This window comes from Bicyclus anynana, chromosome 23, assembly GCF_947172395.1.
Source record: "Bicyclus anynana chromosome 23, ilBicAnyn1.1, whole genome shotgun sequence".
Lineage (NCBI taxonomy): Eukaryota > Metazoa > Arthropoda > Insecta > Lepidoptera > Nymphalidae > Bicyclus > Bicyclus anynana.
Window position 1 is genome coordinate 9,963,180 of NC_069105.1, and position 25,109 is coordinate 9,988,288.

At 37.3% G+C, this 25,109-nt stretch overlaps 1 protein-coding gene across 1 annotated transcript in view; it reads right to left on the reverse strand.

The window, feature by feature from the left end:
• Positions 1–1,817: 1,817 nt before the first annotated feature.
• Positions 1,818–25,109, reverse strand: part of LOC112050962 (paired box protein Pax-6-like) — an 85,991-nt gene continuing 62,699 nt past the window's right edge. Inside the window, exons 6-10 of the mRNA XM_052888630.1 lie at positions 7,725–7,901; positions 6,505–6,587; positions 5,522–5,763; positions 3,623–3,807; positions 1,818–2,563 (exon numbers count right to left, since the gene is read on the reverse strand). Coding sequence (XP_052744590.1) covers positions 2,475–2,563; positions 3,623–3,807; positions 5,522–5,763; positions 6,505–6,587; positions 7,725–7,901 — 776 coding nt within the window. The 3' untranslated portion in view covers positions 1,818–2,474. The remainder of the gene's footprint in view (positions 2,564–3,622; positions 3,808–5,521; positions 5,764–6,504; positions 6,588–7,724; positions 7,902–25,109) is intronic.

Below are 25,109 nucleotides of genomic sequence, written 5' to 3' on the forward strand. Positions count from 1 at the left end.
GAAAGTCAGCCAATTTACGTTGGAATATATCCATTCAAACATGTAATTCAAATAAGTACAACGCGCATATTCATAAACTTGTTCGCGAATAAAGTTAATGTTTAAAACAAAGCATATAAATACTAAACTGAAAACTTAAAATATGTCACAGGATTGTTCGCATGTAGTTGGTTCAAAATCCATATTGATTACAATTGCATAATGCAACTAACTCCCTGTCATTGCAATCATAATGACTGCGTGAAGCGTCTCGTCCTTAGTATTCCAAGTTTGGAAACATTTACAACAAATATACATATTGACTTAAATCTAGCTTATGTAACACTACAAAAATTAATGATACAAAATATAATGTAACACTTATAATTTACATTATAATGTTTGTATTAAATTATTTCATTCAAATAGACAAGGATAAATCGATTAGATTTATTTTATAACCTGTAGACAGAATCAAAGGATGGGAGAAAAGAGAGAAACTGGTACCTATCTACGGAACTCCAGCTCTATAGAGAGGAATGGGAATTTTGGTCATATATGGCAAATATTCTTAAACAAATTGCCAGGTAATATGTAATAAAATTACCCTTTATTCTTGATGGTTGAGGACCCTTGAATCCTGCAACCGCCAATAGCTATCAAGGCTTCAACTTCATAGCTGTTGCCATAGCAGTGCCTTACCTTTTCAAAATTCATACATACATACGCATACAGGCCGATTCCCGCCGGATTACCTTTTCAAAATCCATACATATAAATACATATTCATTATTGTAATGAATATAGGAACATGGTTGTATGAAAAACCCGAGTTTGTATCAAGTTGTATGAATTTCCTTTTCTTTGAAACGTCTTACCTTCGTCAAAAATCCATCCTTCGCCACTGCTACTTACCTATGGTAGGAGCATGAATTGAAAAACTTGCAGCTTTTGTAATAATATGAAGAGAGTCGGGCCATCACAGACTCGCGTTATATAAACTTCATCCTTACTAATGTCATTAATGAAGATGTGACTTTCTTAAATTTTTATCCTTTAACTTCTCTATCGACTCTTCTGAAAAAATTTCATAACGTAAACGGGGTTTCAAGTTACTTTTTAGTTGAATAACCGGCTAATTTTCATACGACAAAAATGTTTTTGTTATTGTTCCCGTGCACGGAATATTTTAGCTTTAGCATCCTATGAAAAAAAAATACATATAATAATATGTAAGTACCTATAATAATACCAATAAACATGTACCTATAGCGAGAAATTTAGAAAGTTGACCATCGTCCTTCATTAATGTAGAGACACTTAAAGAAGAAAGCAATCTTGCAGGTAACCTATGAAGTCAAACGAACCTTTGTTTGAATGAAATAATTTAATTCACAATTACATTTGAGCCTTCATTTTGTGCTCGCATTTCTGTTTGTGGCATTTGATAAGTCGATATGTTCATTCTTTATTCTATACGGTTCTATATATTATATTTATGGTTAGTTTATTTACAAAGATTATTATCGTAATCGTAAATATGCAGAAACCAAGTACGAATGTCAATATTTCTATCAAGTCTTTCTGTTCTGTGTTTATTTCGGTATTTTTTATGATTGCCAACATCGATCTCCTATTATAACGATGCACAATCAGCGACCAAAAAACATCCCTAATCAATGAGTGCCAAACACAACTTCTTGGCACTCAATTCAAGTAGTCGGATTTGCAAATTCAACCTTAAACTCAATCCTTAAAGTAGAATTTGCTATGAATTTGGGATTTTATTAAATATGATTGTGCGTCCTTTTCTTATAAGAGGTCAAAGATTGCCAATGTAAAATGTGAGAGTAGGTTCTATCAAACGTATTAATTATTATCAAATCTTAAGCCTCAATAACGCATCGATTAAAGGGCCAGACATAACACCGAGAGGCCGTGGGTTCGAGCCCTGGCCATTATTAATATCGTGCCCACTCATAACACAGTCTTTACGATAATTAATCGAAGTGTACTTTGTGCGTACCTAAATTGTCCTTGAGTTGTTCCGTTAGTTTGTAAAAACCAAAAAATGCGAAAATTAGTAATAAATATTTACCAGGTATTTCACTCACTCAGATTTTTCACAATTGATTTTTCATTTCATTTATTAGGTCTTATTCTATACATGCGAGAAACTTCGCTTCTGTACCATAAGTCATCTTTTACAGCCAGTTTCTTCATATAAAGCTAAAGTAACAGTAAAAGTAGTAAGTAGTAAAGAAGACTTTATTTTTCAGTGAATAAGACCGTCACTTTTGATTTATGACGTTACTTTGACTGTTACTTGCGATGAAGAAACTGGCCGTTAATCAATAAAAGCGAAATAACTTTTCGAGACGAATCAAGATACGCGGCAGCGTATCCGGCAAATTCAATGCTGTCAGCCAGTTATTTCCATGTTTTGGCGGGTAGTTGTGTCGAAAGTTTAGTGTAGTGGCCTAGTGCCACCAGGGTCACTGCAGACGCGACCAGTACTGCTGCGAGTCTTGGCCGGGCACGGCGAGCGGCACCGACACGCCTGCGCCCAGCAAACCGCCCAACTCTGGAAAAGACAATATTCATTAACAACCCACTGTACACATTCGGCTCACTGTTAAGCACAAGTCTCTTTGAATGAGAGAGGTTAGGCTAGACCACCACACTGACCCAATGGATTGGCAGACTTCGACTAGATAATCGAGAAATTTCATTTCATAAAATGCACATAACTGAAAAGTTGGAGGTTCATGCCTTGGATCGGAGTCGAATCTACGCCCTCTGAATCAAAGGCCACTGAGCTATCTCAGCTTTTGGAAAAGATACTTCACTTTAAATTTTAGAATGGGTAAGTATTTGCATAACACTAGATAACATCACTTGGCGTTTGCTCAAGCTACTAACGGCTACGTAAGAGAAGATATAATGTTATGCATTTGCATTTGCAATGGAAAGGATGATGATTTTTAATTTCATAGATTTAAGAGTCGGTACAGAGTATTTAATTTAGTTATTGATTGTATTGTGTTATATAGCGATAAAAAGGAATTCGAAACTCGCACGATGATGCGTTACTAAATAGCGTTGCAGCTATGAACGACTGCAAAATACGCGGCGTAGCCGTGGGTAGTTTTGCTGTTGGCAGTAGGCTTGTAGCGCTGTAGCGCAGGAACCCTTATGCAGCTCCGCTCGGCGCTGCTACGAGCGAGTGCAACATACCACGTGGTGGCGAGGCCGGCTCGTGTGTGTAGCCGTGGTTGGCGTAGGGGTGTGGCTGCCAATAGCGCAGCTCGTAGCGCTGTAGCGTAGCAACCCTGGCGCTGCTCCCTTCGGCGCTGTTACGAGCGAGTGGTACATACCCGGTGGTGGCGAGGCCGGCTAGTGTATATAGCCGTGGTTGGCGTAGAGATGCGGCTGCTAGTAGCGCTGTAGCGTAGCAACCCTGGCGCAGCTCCGCTCGGCACTGCTACGAGCGTGTGCAACATACCCGGTTGGCAGATGGTTGGTTGTAGTCGTGGTTGGCGTAGCGTAAGGGTACGGCTGACGGCAGTACACCTCGTAGCGCTGTAGCGTAGCAACCCTTGCGCTGCTCCCTTCGGCGCTGCTACGAGCGAATGCTACATACCCGGTGGTGGCGAGGCCGGCTCGTGCGTGTAGCCGTGGTTAGCGTAGGGGTGCGGTTGGCGGTAGGGCAGCTCGTAGCGCGGGTAGCCCAGGAAGCCGCCCTTGCACAGCTCCGCGTCTGCTCCTTCGCACACTGCCGCATCGCCCACCATGCCGCCTGCGCTGTAGCCCATCGGCGTGAGCGGACTGGAAATTAGACAATTTTACAATTTTACTTTTATTTGAAGGCAGACCCATGAAATCTACAAATATAGATAGAAAACACGGATTTATTTTTTTTAACAGCGGATACATTCGCATTGTTGAAATACATAAAAAAAAAAAATACCGACCGAATTGAGAACCTCCTCCTTTTTGAAGTCGGTTAAAAAGGGTGGAAGATTACTTAATTAAGGTATCTGGAATCGATCCCGAATCGTTAAGTGATTGAAGAGTGCCATATAGAATATGTGTAAGGTTTGGAATACCCTTCCCAAGTCTGTGTTTCCTGAATATTATAACTTGGGTATCTTCAAAACAAGAGTGAATTGGCACCTTCTAGGCAAGCGTGTCCCATCTTAGACTGTATCTACACTTACCATCAGGTTAGATCATGGTCAAACGCGAGCCTATTTGCATTAAAAAAAAAAAAAAAAATGTGTTTATTCAATAATTGCGCTACTGCTAGTACTACGCGCTTAGTACAAGGATTCGATGGCGATAGTAACTGCTTTACAACAATCTTTAAAACCGTAAGTATATTCTAAAAGATATGAAACCTTCTTAATGTACCTAACCACAGCAGCTTGACTTGACAGTCTGCCTCTGCGAGATTGGAGTCTAAATGATATAGAATATAGCGTCAAGGAACTTCTTTCTAAAAGTCCCTGCACGCGGGAGCCATGTCACAGCTACAAAACGCCATCACCGACATCTATTCTATATTTTTATTAATTTTATATGGACTCGTCATAAACAGCCGTCACAGGTCACAAAACGACACTTTTAACTTTAGGTGGCGTTTATGATTGTGATTGTCCAGTGTGCGACGATACTAAGTGGAACTCTGAAAAGTGAATCTTTTGTATGCTTAGACCAATAGGGATGATGACAGTTTTTTAAATTGTATATAAATTAAAAGTATACTAATAGTAAAGCAATTTTGTAAAAGGAACAGGGTATCTGCGATCATTACTTTCGAAGCTACAGGGATTTCAAGAGTCAGATTTGCGGCGCTGCCGCGGATCCCTGAAAAACGCCCCATACAAAATGGCTTGAAATAATGACGTCATAGGCAATGTAGTGATCGTTAGATTTGTATGCGCGTTCAAACAAAATTACTAATATCTTTGTTATTTGTGCGTTTATGCTTATAGTTCATATATTAAAAAATGTCACATTTAACGTAAGGAAGCTAAAACTGTATGAATTTTCATCTAATTACGATAAAATATTTTTAATAGATTTTGAAATTTTATAATCTCATTTATTTTGCAAATATCCAGACAATCTTTGCTTTTTATGTATAAATTAGTTAACATTGACCCTATTTACCCGAATGCATCATAAAAATCAATATATTCAAACCTAGTCATCATCCCCATTATAGGAGGACCTGTATCACACTCATAGTGACGAACAAAATTGTCTGTCATTTTCTGAGGAAAATGAGCTTAGGTTTGGTGATATATCTTATACTACACTAGAAGTTTTTGCCCGTTTTTTACATATCAATTACACAAAAAGGTATTTTTACGGAGCTCTTTAACCGACGAACACGATTACAACTATTTAACATCGATTCTATAGAGACAGTTTTTATAATCGCATTAGATCGTTGATCATATACTTTGACAGAAATGTAACGTCTCGCGAGATAGGTCCTTTACAATAATTGGTCTGAGTTTGTATGGGAAGTTACCTGTAAGTATCCACATTGAGCGGCGGCTGGTAGGGCGCGTGCTGCGCGTGCGGCGGCGCGGGTAAGGCGGGCAGCGACGGCGGCGCGTGCCCGTGCGCTGCGTGCGCGTGCCCGTGCGCGTGCGCGTGCCCGTGCGCGTGCCCGTGCGCCGGCTGCGTGCTCGCGTAGCAGTCGGGGCTGCGGCGCTGGCTGCGGATCTTCTCCTCGCGGCGCCACTTCGCGCGCCGATTCGAGAACCACACCTTAAGGTCGGGTCAGGTTAACACGACACACGCTTCGCGTTATTATGAGGTAACGGGCTTACGCAATCAGTCTTTATATTGAAAATTAGTTTCAGTAGAATCATTATTTGAAATCGGAGCGATAGTAACATAAATGTATCTAATAAAATACGAGAAAACCCGTAATAACTCAGCAGTTATATATGATAGAAATATAAAAGTTTAGGTTGCTTGGAAGAGTTCACTATTAGTGATAAGGTCGACTTTTGCCTAAAAATTTTAGTGTTCTTTTGTTATTTTCTTTTTTGTGCAATAAAGTTATTATAAATAAATAAAATAAAATATAGCTTATAGCACTCCCTGATATAGCATTCTACTGGTGAAAGAATATTTAAAATCGGACCAGTAGTTCCGAAGATTACCCCTTACAAAGAATTGTTACAAACTTACAAACTTTACCTCTTTATAATATTAGTATAGAAGTATAGATATAGATGCAACACAAGCCATAATTTTTCATTTAAAGTTATACATTAGGTATGCCATCTGTTTTCTTCCTCAACAAAATAACACACACTGACGCTCACATAACATGGCTTTGTAGTAATAAAAGAATTATTAAAATCAGTTTTTTTTTATTTTAATCAATAAATCTACATATTAAAAAGGAAAGATAAAGAGCTTTTGTAAACTTAATCAAAGTTTTTTAAGAGAGAGAGAGATTGCAATAGGTAGGTATAGATTATAGACAGTGCAGCTTACCTGTATTCTAGCTTCAGGCAGGCCTATTTTAGCGGCGAGTCGCTCCCTCGCGAATACGTCGGGATAGTGGGTCCTTTCGAACTCTGTAAGTAGAGTAATCTTCATTGCAATGTGAACTCGCACGTAAAAAACAATATTCAGAAGTAAAATCTTTTAAAAGAAAATACGCTACATGGTTTTTTGACAAGAATATTTTCCTATTTGCGCAGTTGCTGTGGCCATTCAACAGAGAGGCCCTGGGTTCGATCAGCTTCGGATTTTTTTTTTTATTGTACGTACGGTTGTTGTTGTTGTTGTTGTGTGTACGGTAGGCAACAGCCGTGGCCGTTACCACCCTATCGGCAAATACGTACCGCCACGCTATTAAGTGTTCTGATACGATGTCGCGTAAATAAAGTAAATGTTAATAAATCGTTTGGCAAATTAAAAAAAATGCCGCGCATTCCCAAAATTATAGTGCAAATATTTGAACTCAGTTTGATACTGGCAATATTTTTTTATTATGTAGCAGCGACGAAGAGTCCATACAGGCCGATTCCCATCGGATTAGCTTTTAAAAATCCATACATATTCATTATTGTTATGAATATATAATATGTATATGTATGAGAATCCGGAGTTTGAATTAAGAGGTATGAATTTTTTTGGAACGGCTTGCCTTCGTCAAAATTCCATCCTTCGCCACTGTTATGTAGTAATGTTTTCACACATATGAATATTTCAAAAATACTTTTTTTAATTACCGGGTGATTTCAGTATCTACTCTCAGTAGCCAAATTATAATTTGCCATTGATGTAAAGATTGTAAAGATGTAAATTTTAAATAGTGAAATTATCATTAAAATTAATTTAATAACACATACTTAATAAATATAATTTGCATGCCAAATTGACAAGATACATTTACCATCTACATCTACCGACAACTGTATATATCATCATCATCATTATCAACCCATATTCGGCTCACTGCTGAGCTCGAGTCTCTTCTGACAATTAGAGGGGTTAGGCCAATAGTCAACCACGCTGGCCCAATGCGGATTGGCAGACTTCACACACGCAGAGAATTGAGAAAATTCTCTGGTATGCAGGTATCCTCACGATGTTTTTCCTTCACCGTTTGAGATGTGATATTTAATTTCTTACTGTATATATATGATGCATGTATCTGCAAATAAATAAATTGATTGATTGATTGAATTAAAAAAAATATGAAGTACCTCTCTCTAGGCTGTCGATCTGCTCATTGGTGAAGCTGGTCCGGTTCCGTTGCAGCTTCCTCTTGAGCCGCATTCGCGCTGCGTCCTCATCGGCCCCACTCGACCCCGCGTTGGAGTTGTCGCCCGACCCCGTCTCATCCGAGTGCAGCGCCTCCAGACCTTCCAACTGCTCCTCACCTGATAAATCCAATCAATTAATTGAACGTTTATTCTAAAATTGTGCCATACACCACAATGCCTAAGCACTATTGTAGCGTCCGATGCCTTAACCACTTGCGCAAGGCAAGACTAAAACTTTTTTTTTTATTCTCTACAGATTAGCCCTTGACTACAATCTCACATGATGGTAAGTGATGATGCAATCTAAGATAGAAACGGGCTAACTTGTTAGGAGTAGGATGAAATCCACACTCCTTTTTGATTTCTATACATCGTACCGGAACACTAAATCGCTTGGCGGTACGTCTTTGCCGGTAGAGCGGTAACTAGCCACGGTCGAAGCCTCCCACCGGCCAGACCTGGACCAATTAAGAAAGTCCTAGCCGGGGATCGAACCCAGGACCTCCGTCTTGTAATCCAGCGCACATACCACTGCGCCACGGAGGTCGTCAAACTCACTTAAGTAGCAAACAACACACTGTCGTCATTGCACATCATTCATTATCATTATTTACTCGCCGTGAGTGAGGTCTGCCCCTCTAACCAAGTGGCATATCGATTTTCTTTCTACGATCGCAAACGCTTCGAAAATTAGAAAAATATATGGGAATAAATTGCTATCGATAGGTCACGTGATCAAGGTCTCAGATGACGGTTGAGGACGAGTCTCCTCTCATAATGAAAGAGGTTACGTTAATCCACCACGCTGGCCCAATGCGGATTGGCAGACTTCTTACACGTAGGGAATTAAGTAAATTCTCAGTTATGCAGATTTTCTCACGATGTTTTTCCTTCGCCGTTTGAATATTTAATCTCTTAAAATGCACATAATTAAAAAACTGGAGGTAAATGCCCCGGATCGCCTCTTGTTCATATTATTTAGGTTTTTTTATTTTATTTTTTTTATTCTTTATAAGTTAGCCCTTGACTACAATCTCACCTGATTGTAAGTGATGATGCAATCTAAGATGGAAGCGGGCTAACTTGTTAGGAGGAGGATGAAAATCCACACCCCTTTCGGTTTCTACACGGCATCGTACCGGAACGCTAAATCGCTTGGCGGTACGTCTTTGTCGGTAAGATGGTAGCTAGCCACGGCCGAAGCCTCCCACCAGCCAGACCTGGACAAATTAAGAAAATCTCAATCTGCCCAGCCGGGGATCGAACCCAGGACCTCCGTTTTGTAAATCCACCGCGCATACCACTGCGCCACGGAGGCCGTCAAAAATCTACGCTGGCCCAATGCGGATTGGCAGACTTCATACATGTAGGGAATTAAGTAAATTCTCAGCTATGCAGATTTTCTCACGATGTTTTTCCTTCGCCGTTTGAATATTTAATTTCTAAAAATGCACATAATTTATATAAGACAGATTCTGTCAATAAGCATTTAAATAACAAAAAACATGTCTTGGTTGTATATATAGACTACAGTAAAGCATTTGATATGCTTCGACACAACGTCCTACTTGAAAAACTACAAGATAATGGAATAAGGGGCCCACTTCTGCAATGGTGTCAAAATTACATGACTGACAGGTTGTATAGAGTGAAAATTAAAGAAACGTTAAGTAAAGATGTGACTGTAACACAGGGAACAGCACAAGGTTCGGTTATTGGCCCTTTGCATTTTTTAACGTATGTAAATGATCTTGCAAATAAAATTAAAACGTGCGAAATGTTTCAATTTGCTGATGATACTTGCTTAGTGTCCGCTCATCACGACATCCACGAAGCTATGTTCCAGCTTCAATCAGATTTTGATTCACTATTAAAATGGTCGCATGACGTTGGCCTAGTTATTAATGTTGATAAAACTAAAATGATGTACATTAGTTCGAGTCATAACAGATACAATGGTATTACAAAGCTTATAGCACATAGCCATCAATGTATGCATAAAAACGAGCAACATTTTACAAAACGGACATCTAATATTTGTAGTTGTGCTTCCGTTGAGACGGTCTCCAGTCAACGATACCTAGGATTAATTATCGATGATCGTCTTCAATGGAAAGAACACATTAATTATGTGTGCGATAAGCTTCGTGCTCTCCTGGCTAAACTATCATTGATCAATAACAAAGTTCCATTTTCCACCTTACTAATGATGTACAAAGCACTAGGTGAATCAATAATATCATATGGATTGAGTAGTTATGGTCTTACGTATAAAAGTAATATTAATCAAATATATCAACTTCAACTACGCCTTTTAAAAACCATTGTACCTAGAAAAATAAAACAACAATATAGAAATGATTATCATGTCTTATTTAATTACTGTAAATTAATGCCAATAGACGTAAAAACAAAATATTCCATAATAACAGAGCAGTACCTTCAAATAAAACCTAAACTGAAGGAAATTACATACAATAAACAACTAAGAAGTTCAAAAAAATGTAAATTGTATGTACCGAACTTCATAAATGGGTATGGTAAGAGAAGGCTGGAATATATTGTTCCAACAATCTTTAACGATTTTCCGGATGCGGTAAAGAATCTTCTAAAAGATACCAATATACTCACGAACGTACATAAGCGGAAACTAAAGAATTATTTTTTGGGACAGCCTGTGTAGCGTCGCAGCACCGGTTCACTCACACTTTTTTTTTAACTACCCTTTAATGTTTATTCTTGGTATTTATCCTCTTCTGTTTGTTAATCTGTTTATTTATCCTCTTCTGTTTGTTAATAATGTTCTGTTTGTTCCTAAATATTGTATTTATTGTATGCAATAATAACCAGTGCACAGTAAAACTAACTGTGGTTTGTGTTGCACTATGGTTAGGCTTAATTTCAATGTGTTGTTTGTTAAATAATAATAAAATAATAATAATAATTAAGAAACTAGAGGTGCATGCCCCGGATCGCCTCTTGTTCATATTATTTAGGTACTCGTATACAGTAAGATTGAATAGTTTGCTTAGTTTTAACTTCCCTATTCAGCTAGTTCAGCGGAAAGCAAAAAGTTAAAGCTAGAGATATTTCAAGAATGTTGCTGGCTCGGTTAACTGAGCTAAGTAAACAGATTAAGTGGAAAATCAAGCAAAATAACAGTTATAGGTACTATTACATAGTGGAAGTATTTGACATAGGTACGAATAGGTATACTCAGGTTGATGTTAGAGAAATTGTAGAGCTAAAAATCTGTTTTTGTTCTAAATATTTTCACAAATATATGATTTATTATCATGTCTCAATATTTGGAAGAACCAGTGAAAGTTCAAAATAAAAAAGAAAATGTATATATCCGAATTCCTAGGATACCACCTAAAAAGGAATTAGACGATTTTGTCAACAGTGGCATTCTTGAAAACTGATGAAATTTGAACACTTCTATACAGGGGCCTCAGCCATATGTCACGTCGATTCTCTTTCTACAATTGCTACCGTTTCGAAAACTAAAGAAAACTATGATATATCTTCTGGATATCACCTAAAAAGGAATTAGACGATTTTGTCAACAGTGGCATCCTTGAAAACTGATGAAATTTAAACACTTCTATACAGGGGTCTTAGCCATATGACACGTCGATTCTATTTCTACAAATGCTACCGTTTCGAAAACTAAAGAAAACTATGATATATCTTCTCAATATTTGGAAGAAATAGTGAAAGTTCAAAATAGACAATGAGAGAACTATATTCGAATTCCTAGGAAACCTAAAAAGAAATTAGACGATTTTGTCAACAGTGGCATTCATGAAAACTGATGAAATTTGAACACTTCTATACAGGGGTATTAGCCATATGAAACGTCGATTCTATTTCTACAAACGCTAACGCTTCGAAAAATAACAAAAAAATATGATATCTCTTTTTAATATTTGAAAGAAATAGCGAAAGTTCAAAATAGAAAATGAGAGAACTATAAGGAATTCCTAGGAAACCAGATAAAAAGGAATTAGACGATTTTGTCAACAGAGTCGTTCTTGTAAACTGATGAAATTTAAACACTTCTATACAGGTGCCTTATTCATATGGCACGTCGTTTTTCATTCTACAAACGCTAACGCTTCGAAAACTAACAAAACGTATGGGAATGACAGATCCAATCGATTGATCTTGATCTTGATCACTTGACCTGTCGATAGTGAATGTCACTCCCATACATTTTTGTATTTTCGAAGCGAATTTGTAGAAAGAGAATCGACATGCCACATGGCTACAGACCCATTTCTTAAGAATTAGCGCAGAAATTATCTTTTCATTGAATATTAAATCTTTTACAAAACAGAAATGTTTAATCCAATTCCGCGGCAGTGGGGGAGTTTATCTACTTTGTAATGTCTAAGAATTTGAAACAGTCCCGACTCCGGCCAACTTGGCGGCGGCGGAGTGAACAAGTAACAATTAATTCCCCAAACAGCCTCGATAACGCTGGAATAACTGGATTTATTCGAGTTGTGCGATTTTAATCTTTTGCATTATTAGTTTATGGAGAGTATATGTGATATTGAAGGTACTTAGGTACGACATACCTACCTACGTATATGTTATATTATAGCTACCTACCTAGATATGCACGGCATACATTTTTTTTTATTCTTTACAAGTTAGCCCTTGACTACACTCTCACCTGATGGTAAGTGATGATGCAGTCTAAGATGGAAGCGGGCTAACTTGTTACGAGGAGGATGAAAATCCACACCCCTTTCGGTTTCTACACGGCATCGTACCGGAACGTTAAATCGCTTGGCGATTTGACTTATTTTTCACTTCTTCCTTACCCCTACATTTTTATAATATTACTAGTAGATGCCGCGCGGTTTCACCCGCGTGGTTTCCGTTCCCGTAGGAATACAGAGATAAAATATAGCCTATAGCCTTCCTCGATAAATGAAATAATTTTTTTAAATCGGTCTTGTAGTTCCTGAGATTAACGCGTTCAATCAAACAAACAAACTCTTCAGCTTTATAATATTAATATAGATATTATAGTAGGTAGGTATATTATAGATAAAATTTTAACTATAAATTGACATTAATCTTAGCTAGACTTTTCTTCTAATTTTAGTTTTATGTAAATACGTATTTATATATATACACGTATATATCTGTGTAGTATATTGTTTAACTTTTAGTGAGTTATTTTGCGGCGTGTTCGCTTACGTAATCCGCCGAGGACTCCCGGGACGCAGACGGGAGAGGATGCTGTGACCATTCACTCTTGATACTTGCAATATAATATTTAATGTCAAATAATAAAAAAAAAAACACTAATCACTTTTAAATTACACAGTGACAGTATAACACTACCAAAAAGCGTAGTTAAAAATGTTATTACTCCATAGAAGATTACTTTGCTGATGCTTCAAAAAAATAGTATTAATTATATTTATTTTAGACTTAATGTCATTAAATTTTAATTTAATTAATTAAACAATAAACATTTGTATACCTATTAATGGTGAAACATTGTTACCTAATACATAAGAACATCTTTGTATAACTAAATGTAATGTTTGTTGCAAATAAATGATTCTTATTCTTATTCTTATTCTTAAGGAGAATAAATTATTATTACTATATTTTATTTATAAATTCTTTATTACACTCACGGCTACAGATACATTTAAAAAATACTTTAAGATATACTTAAGCAAAGTTGTATTGTGGAAAAGCGGCCTTATTACTAATGCGAAATCAACACAACCCTTAGCAATTTAAAACAACTGACTGGTTTTTAGTTTCAAAGACAAATAGTTTTAAAGTTATTAAAGTAACCATTAACAAAATACCTAAATGACATCAAATAAATGAGCTATTTTGAACTCTCTCTTCTTATCTTTATCTCGAAAAATGTATAGTTTCTGGTTTGTAAGAACAGAATTTCACACGGATAACGGAGTCGAGGGCGTCCGCAAGTGTAGTGTACTTTATATTTTAGTACTCGTCACGTAAACACTTAACATAACATAGTGTGCTTGCGTATGTCTGTACATCTACAAGTCGACAACTGAAAAATTATATCTTGCCCTAATTCATTAATGTCTACAAGTTTCTATATCGAGATTTTTTATATGAAATACCAAAAATCAAGATTTTACTCAGCAAATTGTGGTAATAGATCCCACGCTACAGAAAACAGCAGGTAAAGAACACATGCCAAATAAACTATCTCTTAGTAATAAATTTAATTCAAGTGTCAAGACTTGTCGCTCGTGCTACAGGGCGCGGGCGGCGGGGCAGGCGGGGGGAGGCACCGTAACGGGCGCGTTCAAGCGGAACGGGACGATAACGGGACGGCCTACCACGTAACCCTGCCTACGATAGCGTTATCGCTCAAAAATGTATGCCCAAAAATGGTTTTGCGAGTTCGTTTTAAAGGGGGTGGCCATCTTATTAATCAGTTTTCAATTTGCGGCGCTTTTTTGGGCGGGACACAATTTTGTGGTTAATTAATTAGATTGATATTTACCAATTGATTCTAAGTGACCGGATTGGGTTTAGGTGGTTATCTCCTATCTAATGTTGCCTAACGAAGTGGCTCAAAAATATTTTTGCGAATTCTAAGTAGGTACATAGGTTATATATTTGTTTTCAACAACCTTCCAATGCAACCAGACAATCTCAAACTATTAGTGGCACATCGATTCTCTTTCTACGATTGCTAACGCTTCGAAAACTAGATATGTATGCTATCGATAGGTCACGTGATCAAGATCTGTCATTCCCATACATTTTTCTAGTTTTCGAAGCGTTAACAAATAAATTTTTATAAATTTTTAATAATGTTTTGTATTTTATACTTATATTGTTAAAAATTTAAAAAAAAAAGAAGTAATAAATAAATGAGAGAAATAAAAATAATTTTTATTATTTATTATTATAAAAATTTCGCCAAAATATTTCAGATTAGATTAATTTTAATGTGAATTTGAAAATAAAAAGTTCGCCTGTAGAGTTCTCGTAGTAATGCGCAACGAAGCCTTCCTTCCGTAAAGACTATGAGTTTTCTTTGCCACTAAGAGCCGGAATATTTTCATGAATTTCCGCAGACAACAAGAAATTGTTATAGCTTCTAGTAGTAAAATAGATTTAGTTGCTTTCTTAGATACATTTTAACAATCATCATCATCATCATCATCATATCAGCCGATGGACGTCCACTGCAGGACATATGCCTTTTGTAGGGACTTCCAAACATCACGATACTGAGCCGCCTGCATCCAGCGAATCCCTGCGACTCGCTTGATGTCGTCAGTCCACCTGGTGGGGGGTCGGCCAACACTGCGCTTACTAGTGCGGGGTCGCCATTCCAGCACTTTGGGACCCCAACGTCCATCGGCTCTTCGAACTATGTGCCCCGCCCATTGCCACTTCAGCTTCGCAACTCGTTGAGCTATGTCGGTGACCTTGATTTTAACAATAATTTTCTAATATTGTCTTTTTTCCTTACAACGTGTATCCAAATTGTTTGTGTGAATGCCTGTATAACGAAGCACAAAACTAAAGCATTCTTCGTGACTTTTGTTCTAAGATTTGTTATTGATGAATGAGTAGGAAGTTATAGAAGTTGAGGTGTAAAAATATGATGAACAATTAATGAACTAGTTCATCGTAAAAGTTAAACTTTCATTGTTCTGTTTGTTATAAATGAAGTATTACAATTTGCCTATACAAAATGTGAACTGAAAAACATTTGATAACTTAATGTCGGATAGTAGGTGTTAATATCGTATTAAAAAAGTATCGACGTAAAAAAGGGCATGTTTGAAATGTCTTCTGTTCCTAACATTTAAAAATGTAAATAAATGTAAGTACTGATTGTGATTACGGCGATACGATAAATTTACGATAAGCCAAAGATCTACAGCAGTGATAGCCCAGTGGATATGACCTCTGCCTCCGATTCCGGAGGGTGTGGGTTCGAATCCGGTCCGGGGCATGCACCTCCAACTTTTCAGTTGTGTGAATTTTAAGAAATTAAATATCACGTGTCTCAATCGGTAAAGGAAAACGTCGTGAGCAAACCTGCATACCAGAGAATTATCTTAATTATCTGCGTGTGTAAAGTCTGTTAATCCGCATTGGGCCAGCGTGGTAGACTATTGGCCTAACTCCTCTCATTCTGAGAGGAGACTCGAGCTCAGCAGTGAGCCGAATATGGGTTGATGACGAATCCAAAGATGTCGGCGTTTTTTGTTATGATGGAAATAACATCATGACTGACGGGGGATTTCCAAAATTTTCAATTTAAACTTAGTTTTTCGTTATTTTTATTACCTAATATTCCACTTCCTTAAAACTAATCGAAAATACCAATAACCCTTTTTGTACACCAATTCCATGTAATGAGATAGCAACAGATGGAAGTAGATTAAAAAAGACACATTTAAAAAAAAAAAGTACCCACCAATTTTTTCATCGTGCGCAATGTAACACGATGACGTAGGTTCATTTCTTAATTATAAGCCCACCCACTTCTCAACGCGAACGAATATGACACCTCGAAACAGAATCCCCATTTCCAGGACGCTCGCCCAGATGTTGTCACACCGTTATGTCATTGGTGTAATGGCGTTTTTCGCCTGGCATTTGATATGGTGGTGGCAAAACGACATTCGGTGTATCAGGAGCCCATCTGTCAGTCGTCGCGGGAACACATTAATGTTTCATGAAGGCATACAGCGAGATCCGTATCAGATAATAGATGTGTCTCTATTTGACGGCACTCAAAATTAGTCGGGGTGGAAAATACTTGCGCGGAAAATATATATTTTTATTCTGGTAAAAAGTAGTTTCGACAAACCTACGTCATGAGGTATTTCGATATTTATTGGCCTTGATTTAATGCCATAGTTTTTGAATATAAAGAACCGTTTACAAAATAATAAAAAAAGATTTTTCAAACGAGAATTTAATAATGCGATCTCACTTGGTGACGATGACTGATGACGAATTCTTATGGCAGGCGTCCACTGATCCACATTGAACGGATCGTATTGAACGGATTTTATCTACTGTAAAAATAAAAATCCGTTTGACGCAATGCGATACGTACGATGCGGATATGTGGACGCCTAGCTTTACGCATCTTAATTTGACATAGGTAGGATATTTTTGTTCAAAGTAAAAATCTCATCGTTTTTACGTTTTACGTACCTACGTACGTATCCGTTCAAATATAATTGTCTACGTCAATAAACCACGAAAAAAATCAAAATCATAAACATCGTACCTGAACGCTTAGTCGCTTGGTAATAGTTACATCTTTCCTGGTATCCACAGTACAAGCCGATCAACATCAAGTCGTAACCAATTTACAAAAAAACAATATCCCAATTTCTACAGCGCTGGACATTGGACTACAGGATCTCTGGGCTTTAAAGCAAGGCTTCAATATTTTATAGACCATTTCATTAAAAGGTACGATGCCACAAACATACAGATGCAAAGATACACGTCACGTGATGAAAGAACTTATTAACATCCCTCTTTATTACGTCGGGGCCAAAGATTAAAGAATAATAAGGCAGATAGACCGCAAGGAAGTCATTCCAAATACAAATTCAAAAACGAATACAATCTCCAGGTACGATAAAGCGTCGCATCATTAATTATCAATATTATTGAAGAAAAATGGCGTCTTATGTTTTTAAATATATTAAAAACTATGGGTAGTTCCTAAGCTACCTCGTTAGATTAGTAATGACTAATCTAACGATTTAGCTTAGGAATAGCAAAACATAGGTGAATAAAATTAAAACAAAAAATCATTAAAAATAAAAGTTAAAATTGAAAATTTTGTAAATCCCCTGATAGTTTAAATTTAGTTAGATTTGGTCCATTTCTTTAGAAGTTATGATGTCACAAATAGACAGACATACACACACAAAGATATAGATAAAGAATACCATCCCTCTATTTTGCGTTAGGGTTTAAAAAATAGTAAACTGTAGGTAGATAACATAAGATTGATTGTAATCTCGCTGTATCTACAATGTTTTCCATAAATATCTACCCTACTCTTGAGGTACAGCCTGTCTCCCTGAAGGGTAGGCCCGAGGGAGTCGATGAATGGAGTAGGCACACCTACCTACGGTGATTTTTTTTTGCGATAGGCAATACCACATTGTTTATTACTTGGCGGCCATCTTCTTTTTCTTGGAAGGAAAATTGAGGTTTTAAAATAACAAATCGTAATTTATCTTTTGCTATCGACTTTCGTGTGACGACGCGTAATTTTCGTGTTATTCGTCGGTTGAATAAAACATTAATTTTTGTCTTAAATATCAGAGTTAAAAAGCCTAGCCTAGTGCCCAAAAGTTATATTACAATGACCAGTTTTTATTTTTTGGATTCAGTGAGGAATCAAATTATTATGTACGTAAACTTATATAGTCCACAAACTTCAGATAAATTATACCTATATTTGCTAGAACATGTAAGGTTATAAATTTTTAAAAGTAACACAATTTACTTCAGTATATTATTTGCTTTTATACATAAGTATATAATAATTGTTATATAATATAGGGTATAGGATACCACTTCATCATCAGCAATAACTAAGTTGCAATATGTAAAGAGCTTACTTATTCTTAGGTTCGTTTCAAAGTAACCATAGATTACCTCAGATACCGGCTGGTAAAAGTGCTTGAAAGCACCAACTATAGATCAGCGTCCGAATTACGTAGAACCGGAACGTTTATCTTTTAAGGTATATATAGGTTAATCAAGTGCATAGAAACAAAAAAAGAACTCTTCATACCTGAGCTAGTATTCTGGAGTTATGGTTGAAAATAAATTATACCTAAATTCTCAAATTAATTCATATTTCTTTTTAATAACTATAACTTTAAATTTTGTAATGATGTATCAGGTAGCTAGGAAAACATTGGCCATCTCCTTTTGTGGTGTTGCCACATAGTTCGAAGAGCCGATGGACGTTGGGGTCTCAAGGTGCTGGAATGGCGACCCCGCGCCGTAAAGCGGGTAGACCCCCCCACTAGGTTGACCGAGGATATCAAGCGGGTTACACGGAGCCGCTGGATGCTGGCGGCTCGAGATTGTTGTGCTTGGAAGTCCATGCAAGAGGCCTATGTCCAGCAATGCAGTGCAATAGCGACTATCAGTCGATAAGGTAAGGTAAGGTATATAAGTAAAATAACTTAAACCAATTTTCGTTCTCTTCTATAGATAAAGATAAAGATAACCATGTATTTTCAACCGACGAAAACAGACGGAAGGTTAACAATTCGAAGTGTAAGTAAATTTTTTTTGTTGTTATCAACTCATATTCGGCTCACTGCTGAGCTCGAGTCTCCTCTCAGAATGAGAAGAGTCAGGCCAATAGTCCACGACGCTGGCCCAATGCGGATTGGCAGATTTCACACACTCAGAGAATTAAGAAAATTCTCTGGTATGCAGGTTTTCTCACAATGTTTTCCCTTCACCGTTACAGACACGACAGACACGTGATATTTTGATTTCTTAAAATGCACACAACTGAAAAGTTGGAGGTGCATGACCCGGAATCCCTCACCCTCCGGAATCGGAGACAGAGTTCATATCCACTGGGCTATCACGGCTTGTCTATATTTTTTTTTGACACGTGTAAATTTTATTCGATCCCCGGCTGTGCCGATTGAGGTTTTCTTAATTGGTCCAGGTCTGGCTGGTGGGAGGCTTCAGCCGTGGCTAGTTACCACCCTACCGACAAAGACGTACCGCCAAGCGATTTAGCGTTCCGGTACAATGTCGTGTAAAAACCGAAAGGGGTGTGGATATTCATCCTCCTCCTAACATGTTAGCCCGCTTCCATCTTAGACTCCATTACCACTTACCATCAGGTGTGATTGTAGTCAAGGGCTAACTTGTAAAGAATAAAAAAAAGGCAGGTATTATATTATCTCTACGTACCTGCTTACTTTAAATATAAAGTTCCACACACTGTTATCAGAAAGCCATGAAAATTTATTGAAATATAATCCGCGCATTAAAATGCTGTTCGCGTCGGTATCGGTTACGACGACGACTTTCCCGCGCTTTTCACAAAATGGCCGGCGCGTGACTCAACTGCTGATGCCGAACCAAATTATTTATACCCACTTCATATATTTGTCCTCGTGAATATCATATCATTATATCATTTAGTTGCAACTTTTTAGGGTCCCGTACATCCGAATAAAAATCGGAACCCTCATGTAATAGGCATAAGGATCCATCCAATTATCGCCGAATCTGTTATGTTAGACCGTTTAAGTTGTTTGGAACACACATCTATTCCTGTGGCATAGACTACAGTTTTTTTTTTGCGAAGTGCATTACATATCAAAATAAAGGGTTGATTGTGACAATTTAAAATTACGAGTACCTATATGTAGGTATATTTGGAATTTAATAACATTAAGTTCCAAGTTATTCAAGATTTTAAATTGAACATTCTTCCCGTATCTCCAAGAAATTAATTTTCTATTATGGGAACTTATAAGAAATCATGGATTTCTTATAGGTTCCCATAATGGAAACTTAATTAATCCATTAAGAAATCCATGATTTCTTATAAGTGTTCATGCGGTCTTATAGGTTTTCATGGGGTCTTGTAGGTTTGAAAACTAACATGAATAACTCAATGTTTGCGTATGAATTTAACATTATCTGGCTTAGTGCCCGCCAACCCGCATTTAAGCAACGTGGTGCGTATGAGATCTATACTGTCATATAAGGAGGATGGCCTACCCTGTAGTGGACTTTAAAATAGGTTGACAATGATGACAAATAATGATGTGCAAACGTCCCGTTGGTCAGCAAAGCAGTAATTGCCAGCAGTAAGTGTCCGCAGTAAGTGTCCGCAGTAACAGTCCGCAGTAACAGTCCGCAGTAACAGTAAGCAGTAACAGTCTGCAGTCAGTAAGCAGTAGACGCGCCGGTGTACTGTGCACGGTAAAATAATGCGGTAAAAAGCGGCGGTGGGCGGGACCGCGTTAGTGCCGCCCCGGTGCGCGCTACAAGCAAACACGCGTATAATTATACCGTATACAGTACAGTACATACGTAGCTCATGGGACGATTACTGGCAAATATACTAAACTAGCTGACGCCGCACGGTTTCACCCGCGTGGTTCCCTTTCCTATAAGAATACGGGGATGGTATATAACCTATAGCCTTCCTCGATAAATGGGCTATCTAACACTGAAAGAATTTTTCAAATGAAACCAGTAGTTTCTGAGTTTAGCGCGTTCAATCAAACAAACAAGCAAACAAACTCTTCAGCTTTATAATATTAGTATAGATAAACAGATCAGCGTATTTGGAGACTGTATACTATCAAAGCGAGAGAAAACTGAAAAACTAGGTACGCTTTATGATGAGATTAAAATAAAGAGCGAAAGAAAATCTAATAGGCATAGACAGCAAATATTGAAAAAAAAATCATAATTAAAAAAAATTAACCGACTTCAAAATCAGAAAATAAACTAAAAAGCAATAAATGACATCGTACGAGCTACCTTCTGATCACTTTGAAGGTAGTGCCAATACAGTATAATTATACCGTATAGAGTACAGTAGGTACATACGTAGCTCATGGGACGATTACTGGCAAATATCTATACTAATATTATAAAGAGGAAAATTTTGTTTGTATGTTTGTAATGAATAGGCTCAAAAACTACTGGACCGATTTTTAAAATTCTTACACCATTCGAAAGCTACATTATCCACAAGTAACATAGGCTAAATTTTATTTAGGAAAAAAATAGGGTTCCGTAGGATATATTTGGATTTTTTGGACACAAGGTGTAAAAAATCAACCAAAAGGAACCAGATGTAGGGGTAGGGTAGGAGGGGTAGGGTAGGGGTAGGGTAGGTTGGGATAGGGTAGGGATAGGCTAGGCGTAGGGTAGGAATAGAGGTAGGGGTAGGATAGGGGTAGTTGAAAGTTTACATCGAGTTTCACGCGGACGAAGTCGCGGGCGTCTGCTAGTACCTACTAAGTTCCTCTCCTTAAATGAAAACCCAGTAGGTACATCACGATCGCTAACCTAATTATTTATATTTTTATAGATATATTAGATAATAATAATAATTGACGGATCAATGAATGAATAAATATGAGTACCCACCTGATAGTAAATGAAATATTAAAGAAGAAAAGCCTATGTTTAACAATAAACAGTGAAATAGGTACTTCGCAAGGTATCCAACAAGAAAATAATATTTTATAATGATTTAATATAAACGGCTCAATGATCAAAAACATATTTTCAATGATAGAAGGGTCGCTTACATCCCCGCATAACTAAATACCAATTAAGCTTAGCTAACACGCCTGAAATATCCCGTAGACATCTAAAGATATCCTACATAGGCCGCGTAACGCGTATATGTAAATTAACAGCTAAAATTACTGTGTAGGCACAGATGAAAGAATTAGGCAGATAGAGCGTATCGACGCCAGGGATGCAGCCATTCCAATTACAAATTTAAAAACGAATACATTCTCGATTCTGTACGACACAATGCATCGCATCAGTAATTTTCAATATTATTCAATAAAAATGGCGTTTTTGAATATTTAAATACTGTTTACAAAAATTAAAAAAATAAGATGATTTTTTAAAGGTTAGTAGTATGATATCAATTTACGTAATTGTTGATAGTGTTAAACCTTGATGTTAGATGAAGGAGACGCGTGACGTTTCTTTTTATGGGTTTCACTTGCTTCACCGCGTTGCTTGTATTCTGTACCTATCTATATTGTATATTCTTTATTCTGTGTGTGTAGGTAATCAAAAATAAAAAAAAACACTCAGACATTACATAAATGCAACGCTTCATGCAAATGGTCCCAGTGATCAAAATGATTCAATGATACAAGGGAGGTTTATATTCCCGCATAACCAATAAAGCTTAGCTAACATGCCTGAAATATCTCATAATATACCTACTCGTACATCTAAAGATATCCTGTATAGACCGCGTAACGTATAGGCAAATTAAACAGCTATAATTACTGTGTAGGGGTTGAAACCGCCCTTTAGCGTACATTTTCATGTTTTATAATCCTGTTTCATGCGTTATTGCGCGCCAACCCTTTGTGAGGCACATTCGGCTAGCCACGGTGCATCCTAAAGTGTTTATTTGTTTGATTATTCAAATGAGTAATTTAAGCGATTTTGTTTTGCTATTAGTTTTGTTGTATTACATTGGAGGTCATCTTTGGATAAGAAACGCCTTTTATTAGAATCGAGGGGTACCTACTAAGTTAGTTAAGAAGTAAATATACCTAACTACTTGGTTGGCATTCTCTATCATATTAAATGTAGGTGATCATTTCTAAATCGGCTGGGCTGGACGCTTCTTAGTCAGCGTTGTTGTTCTTAAACAACAACAACAACAAAACAACACAGTTGGAGGCTGGCAGTCTAAGTTCGGGCGTAGATTGCCAGGCTACGACAGGGATGGATTTAAATGTTATGCTAGGCAGTAAAATTTATTTTTACGGCGAGTGTGCGTATCTATATTAAATATCCGAGTAAGCAAACGATTATAAGATTGAACTACGAGCGAAGCGAGGGCTGAACCGATCAAGATGAATTTTGGTTTTTTGGTAATTTTGGTAAATGGGACCTTGAAGCAAAACATAGCGTACTTTTTGACCATAAAATAAAAAAAGAAATAGGGGTAGAAAGTTTGTATGGAAAATTCTTAATTTTTAGAGTTAGGTAGGTACACATTGAAAAATTTGTTCATAAATCATAAAAAATACGAAATATAATGTGATTCAAAAAATTTAAAAATTCAATCCCTAAAGTGAAATAGGATTTGAAAGTTTACATTGATTTCCACTCGGACGAAGTCGCGGGCGTCCGCTAGTTTGAATTATAAGTAAGAGCTTTATTCAACGTAGTTATAGATTAAAATACCTGTAGCTGTATAGCGATAGAATTAATTCGATCGCACCCTACTTAGCGGAACGGCGTAACCGCTGTAAGGGCGATATGTAATGAAGGCAGATTTAATTGCTATTTTGTGTGTGTTTGTCGAGGTTTGGGGCGGGGGTTGTGTCCGCTCTGTGTTTGTGTATCCGACGCTTTGTTCCCGGTAGCGGTCTCCGTATATGACCAATTTGTAGTCCATTACCCTTTTCATTTTAAATTAACATTATAACAATACATTTTGCTCTACTAGCTTTGGTGTAGATTTTGTTAACCTATTTTTTGATTGACGACTGTTATATACATTTTATGTACCTACTATATTTTTATATACTAGGAATTTCTAATTTTAGATTTAATTTTTCTCTTAAATTCAAAATTAGAAATTTTAGATACCTATACAGCCTGATATAATGATGATGAAGGAGGAATTACATCAAATATTATATTAGGCCAAAGTCACAGACATAGCTCAACGAGTTGCGAAGCTGAAGTGGCAATGGGCGGGGCACATAGTTCGAAGAGCCGATGGACGTTGGGGTCCCAAAGTGCTGGAATGGCGACCGCACTAGTAAGCGCAGTGTTGGCCGACCCCCCACCAGGTGGACTGACGACATCAAGCGAGTCGCAGGGATTCGCTGGATGCAGATGGCTCAGTATCGTGATGTTTGGAAGTCCCTACAAAAGGCCTATGTCCTGCAGTGGACGTCCATCGGCTGATATGATGATGATGATGATTATATTAGGAGGAATTAGATTAAATATTAGGAATTATAGGTTATTTATACCATCGACTGATGTGATGATGATGAAGGAGGAATTAGATTAAATATTATATTAGGAGGAATTAGATTAAATATTATAATACCATCGGCTGATATGATGATGATGAAGGAGGAATTAGATCAAATATTATATTAGGAGGAATTAGATTAAATATTATAAAACCATCGGCTGATATGATGATGATGATAAAGGAGGAATTAGATCAAATAGTTCCTACACATAAATACCCTGTTGGCCACTTGCTTTCAACTATTTGTATAAAACAAATATATAGAAGATAGTATAATGTAGCAAGCAGGTAAAATACCTATTGGAAAATACGAAAGCGAACAAAATAAGCACCTCAAATCAAACCATGTGCTGGCATGTCATACCAACACGACATAATCCTATAAAGCGTTCATACACTTCAAACAGACACTAAGATGGTACCGAAATAGAAGGGCACTGCGGGTATACCGTATACCGTATACCTACCTACGGGATAGGTTACGTTAGTCCGTGTGGCAGATCAAAGGGATAGCGCCGCACTTTGAACTCGCCGCC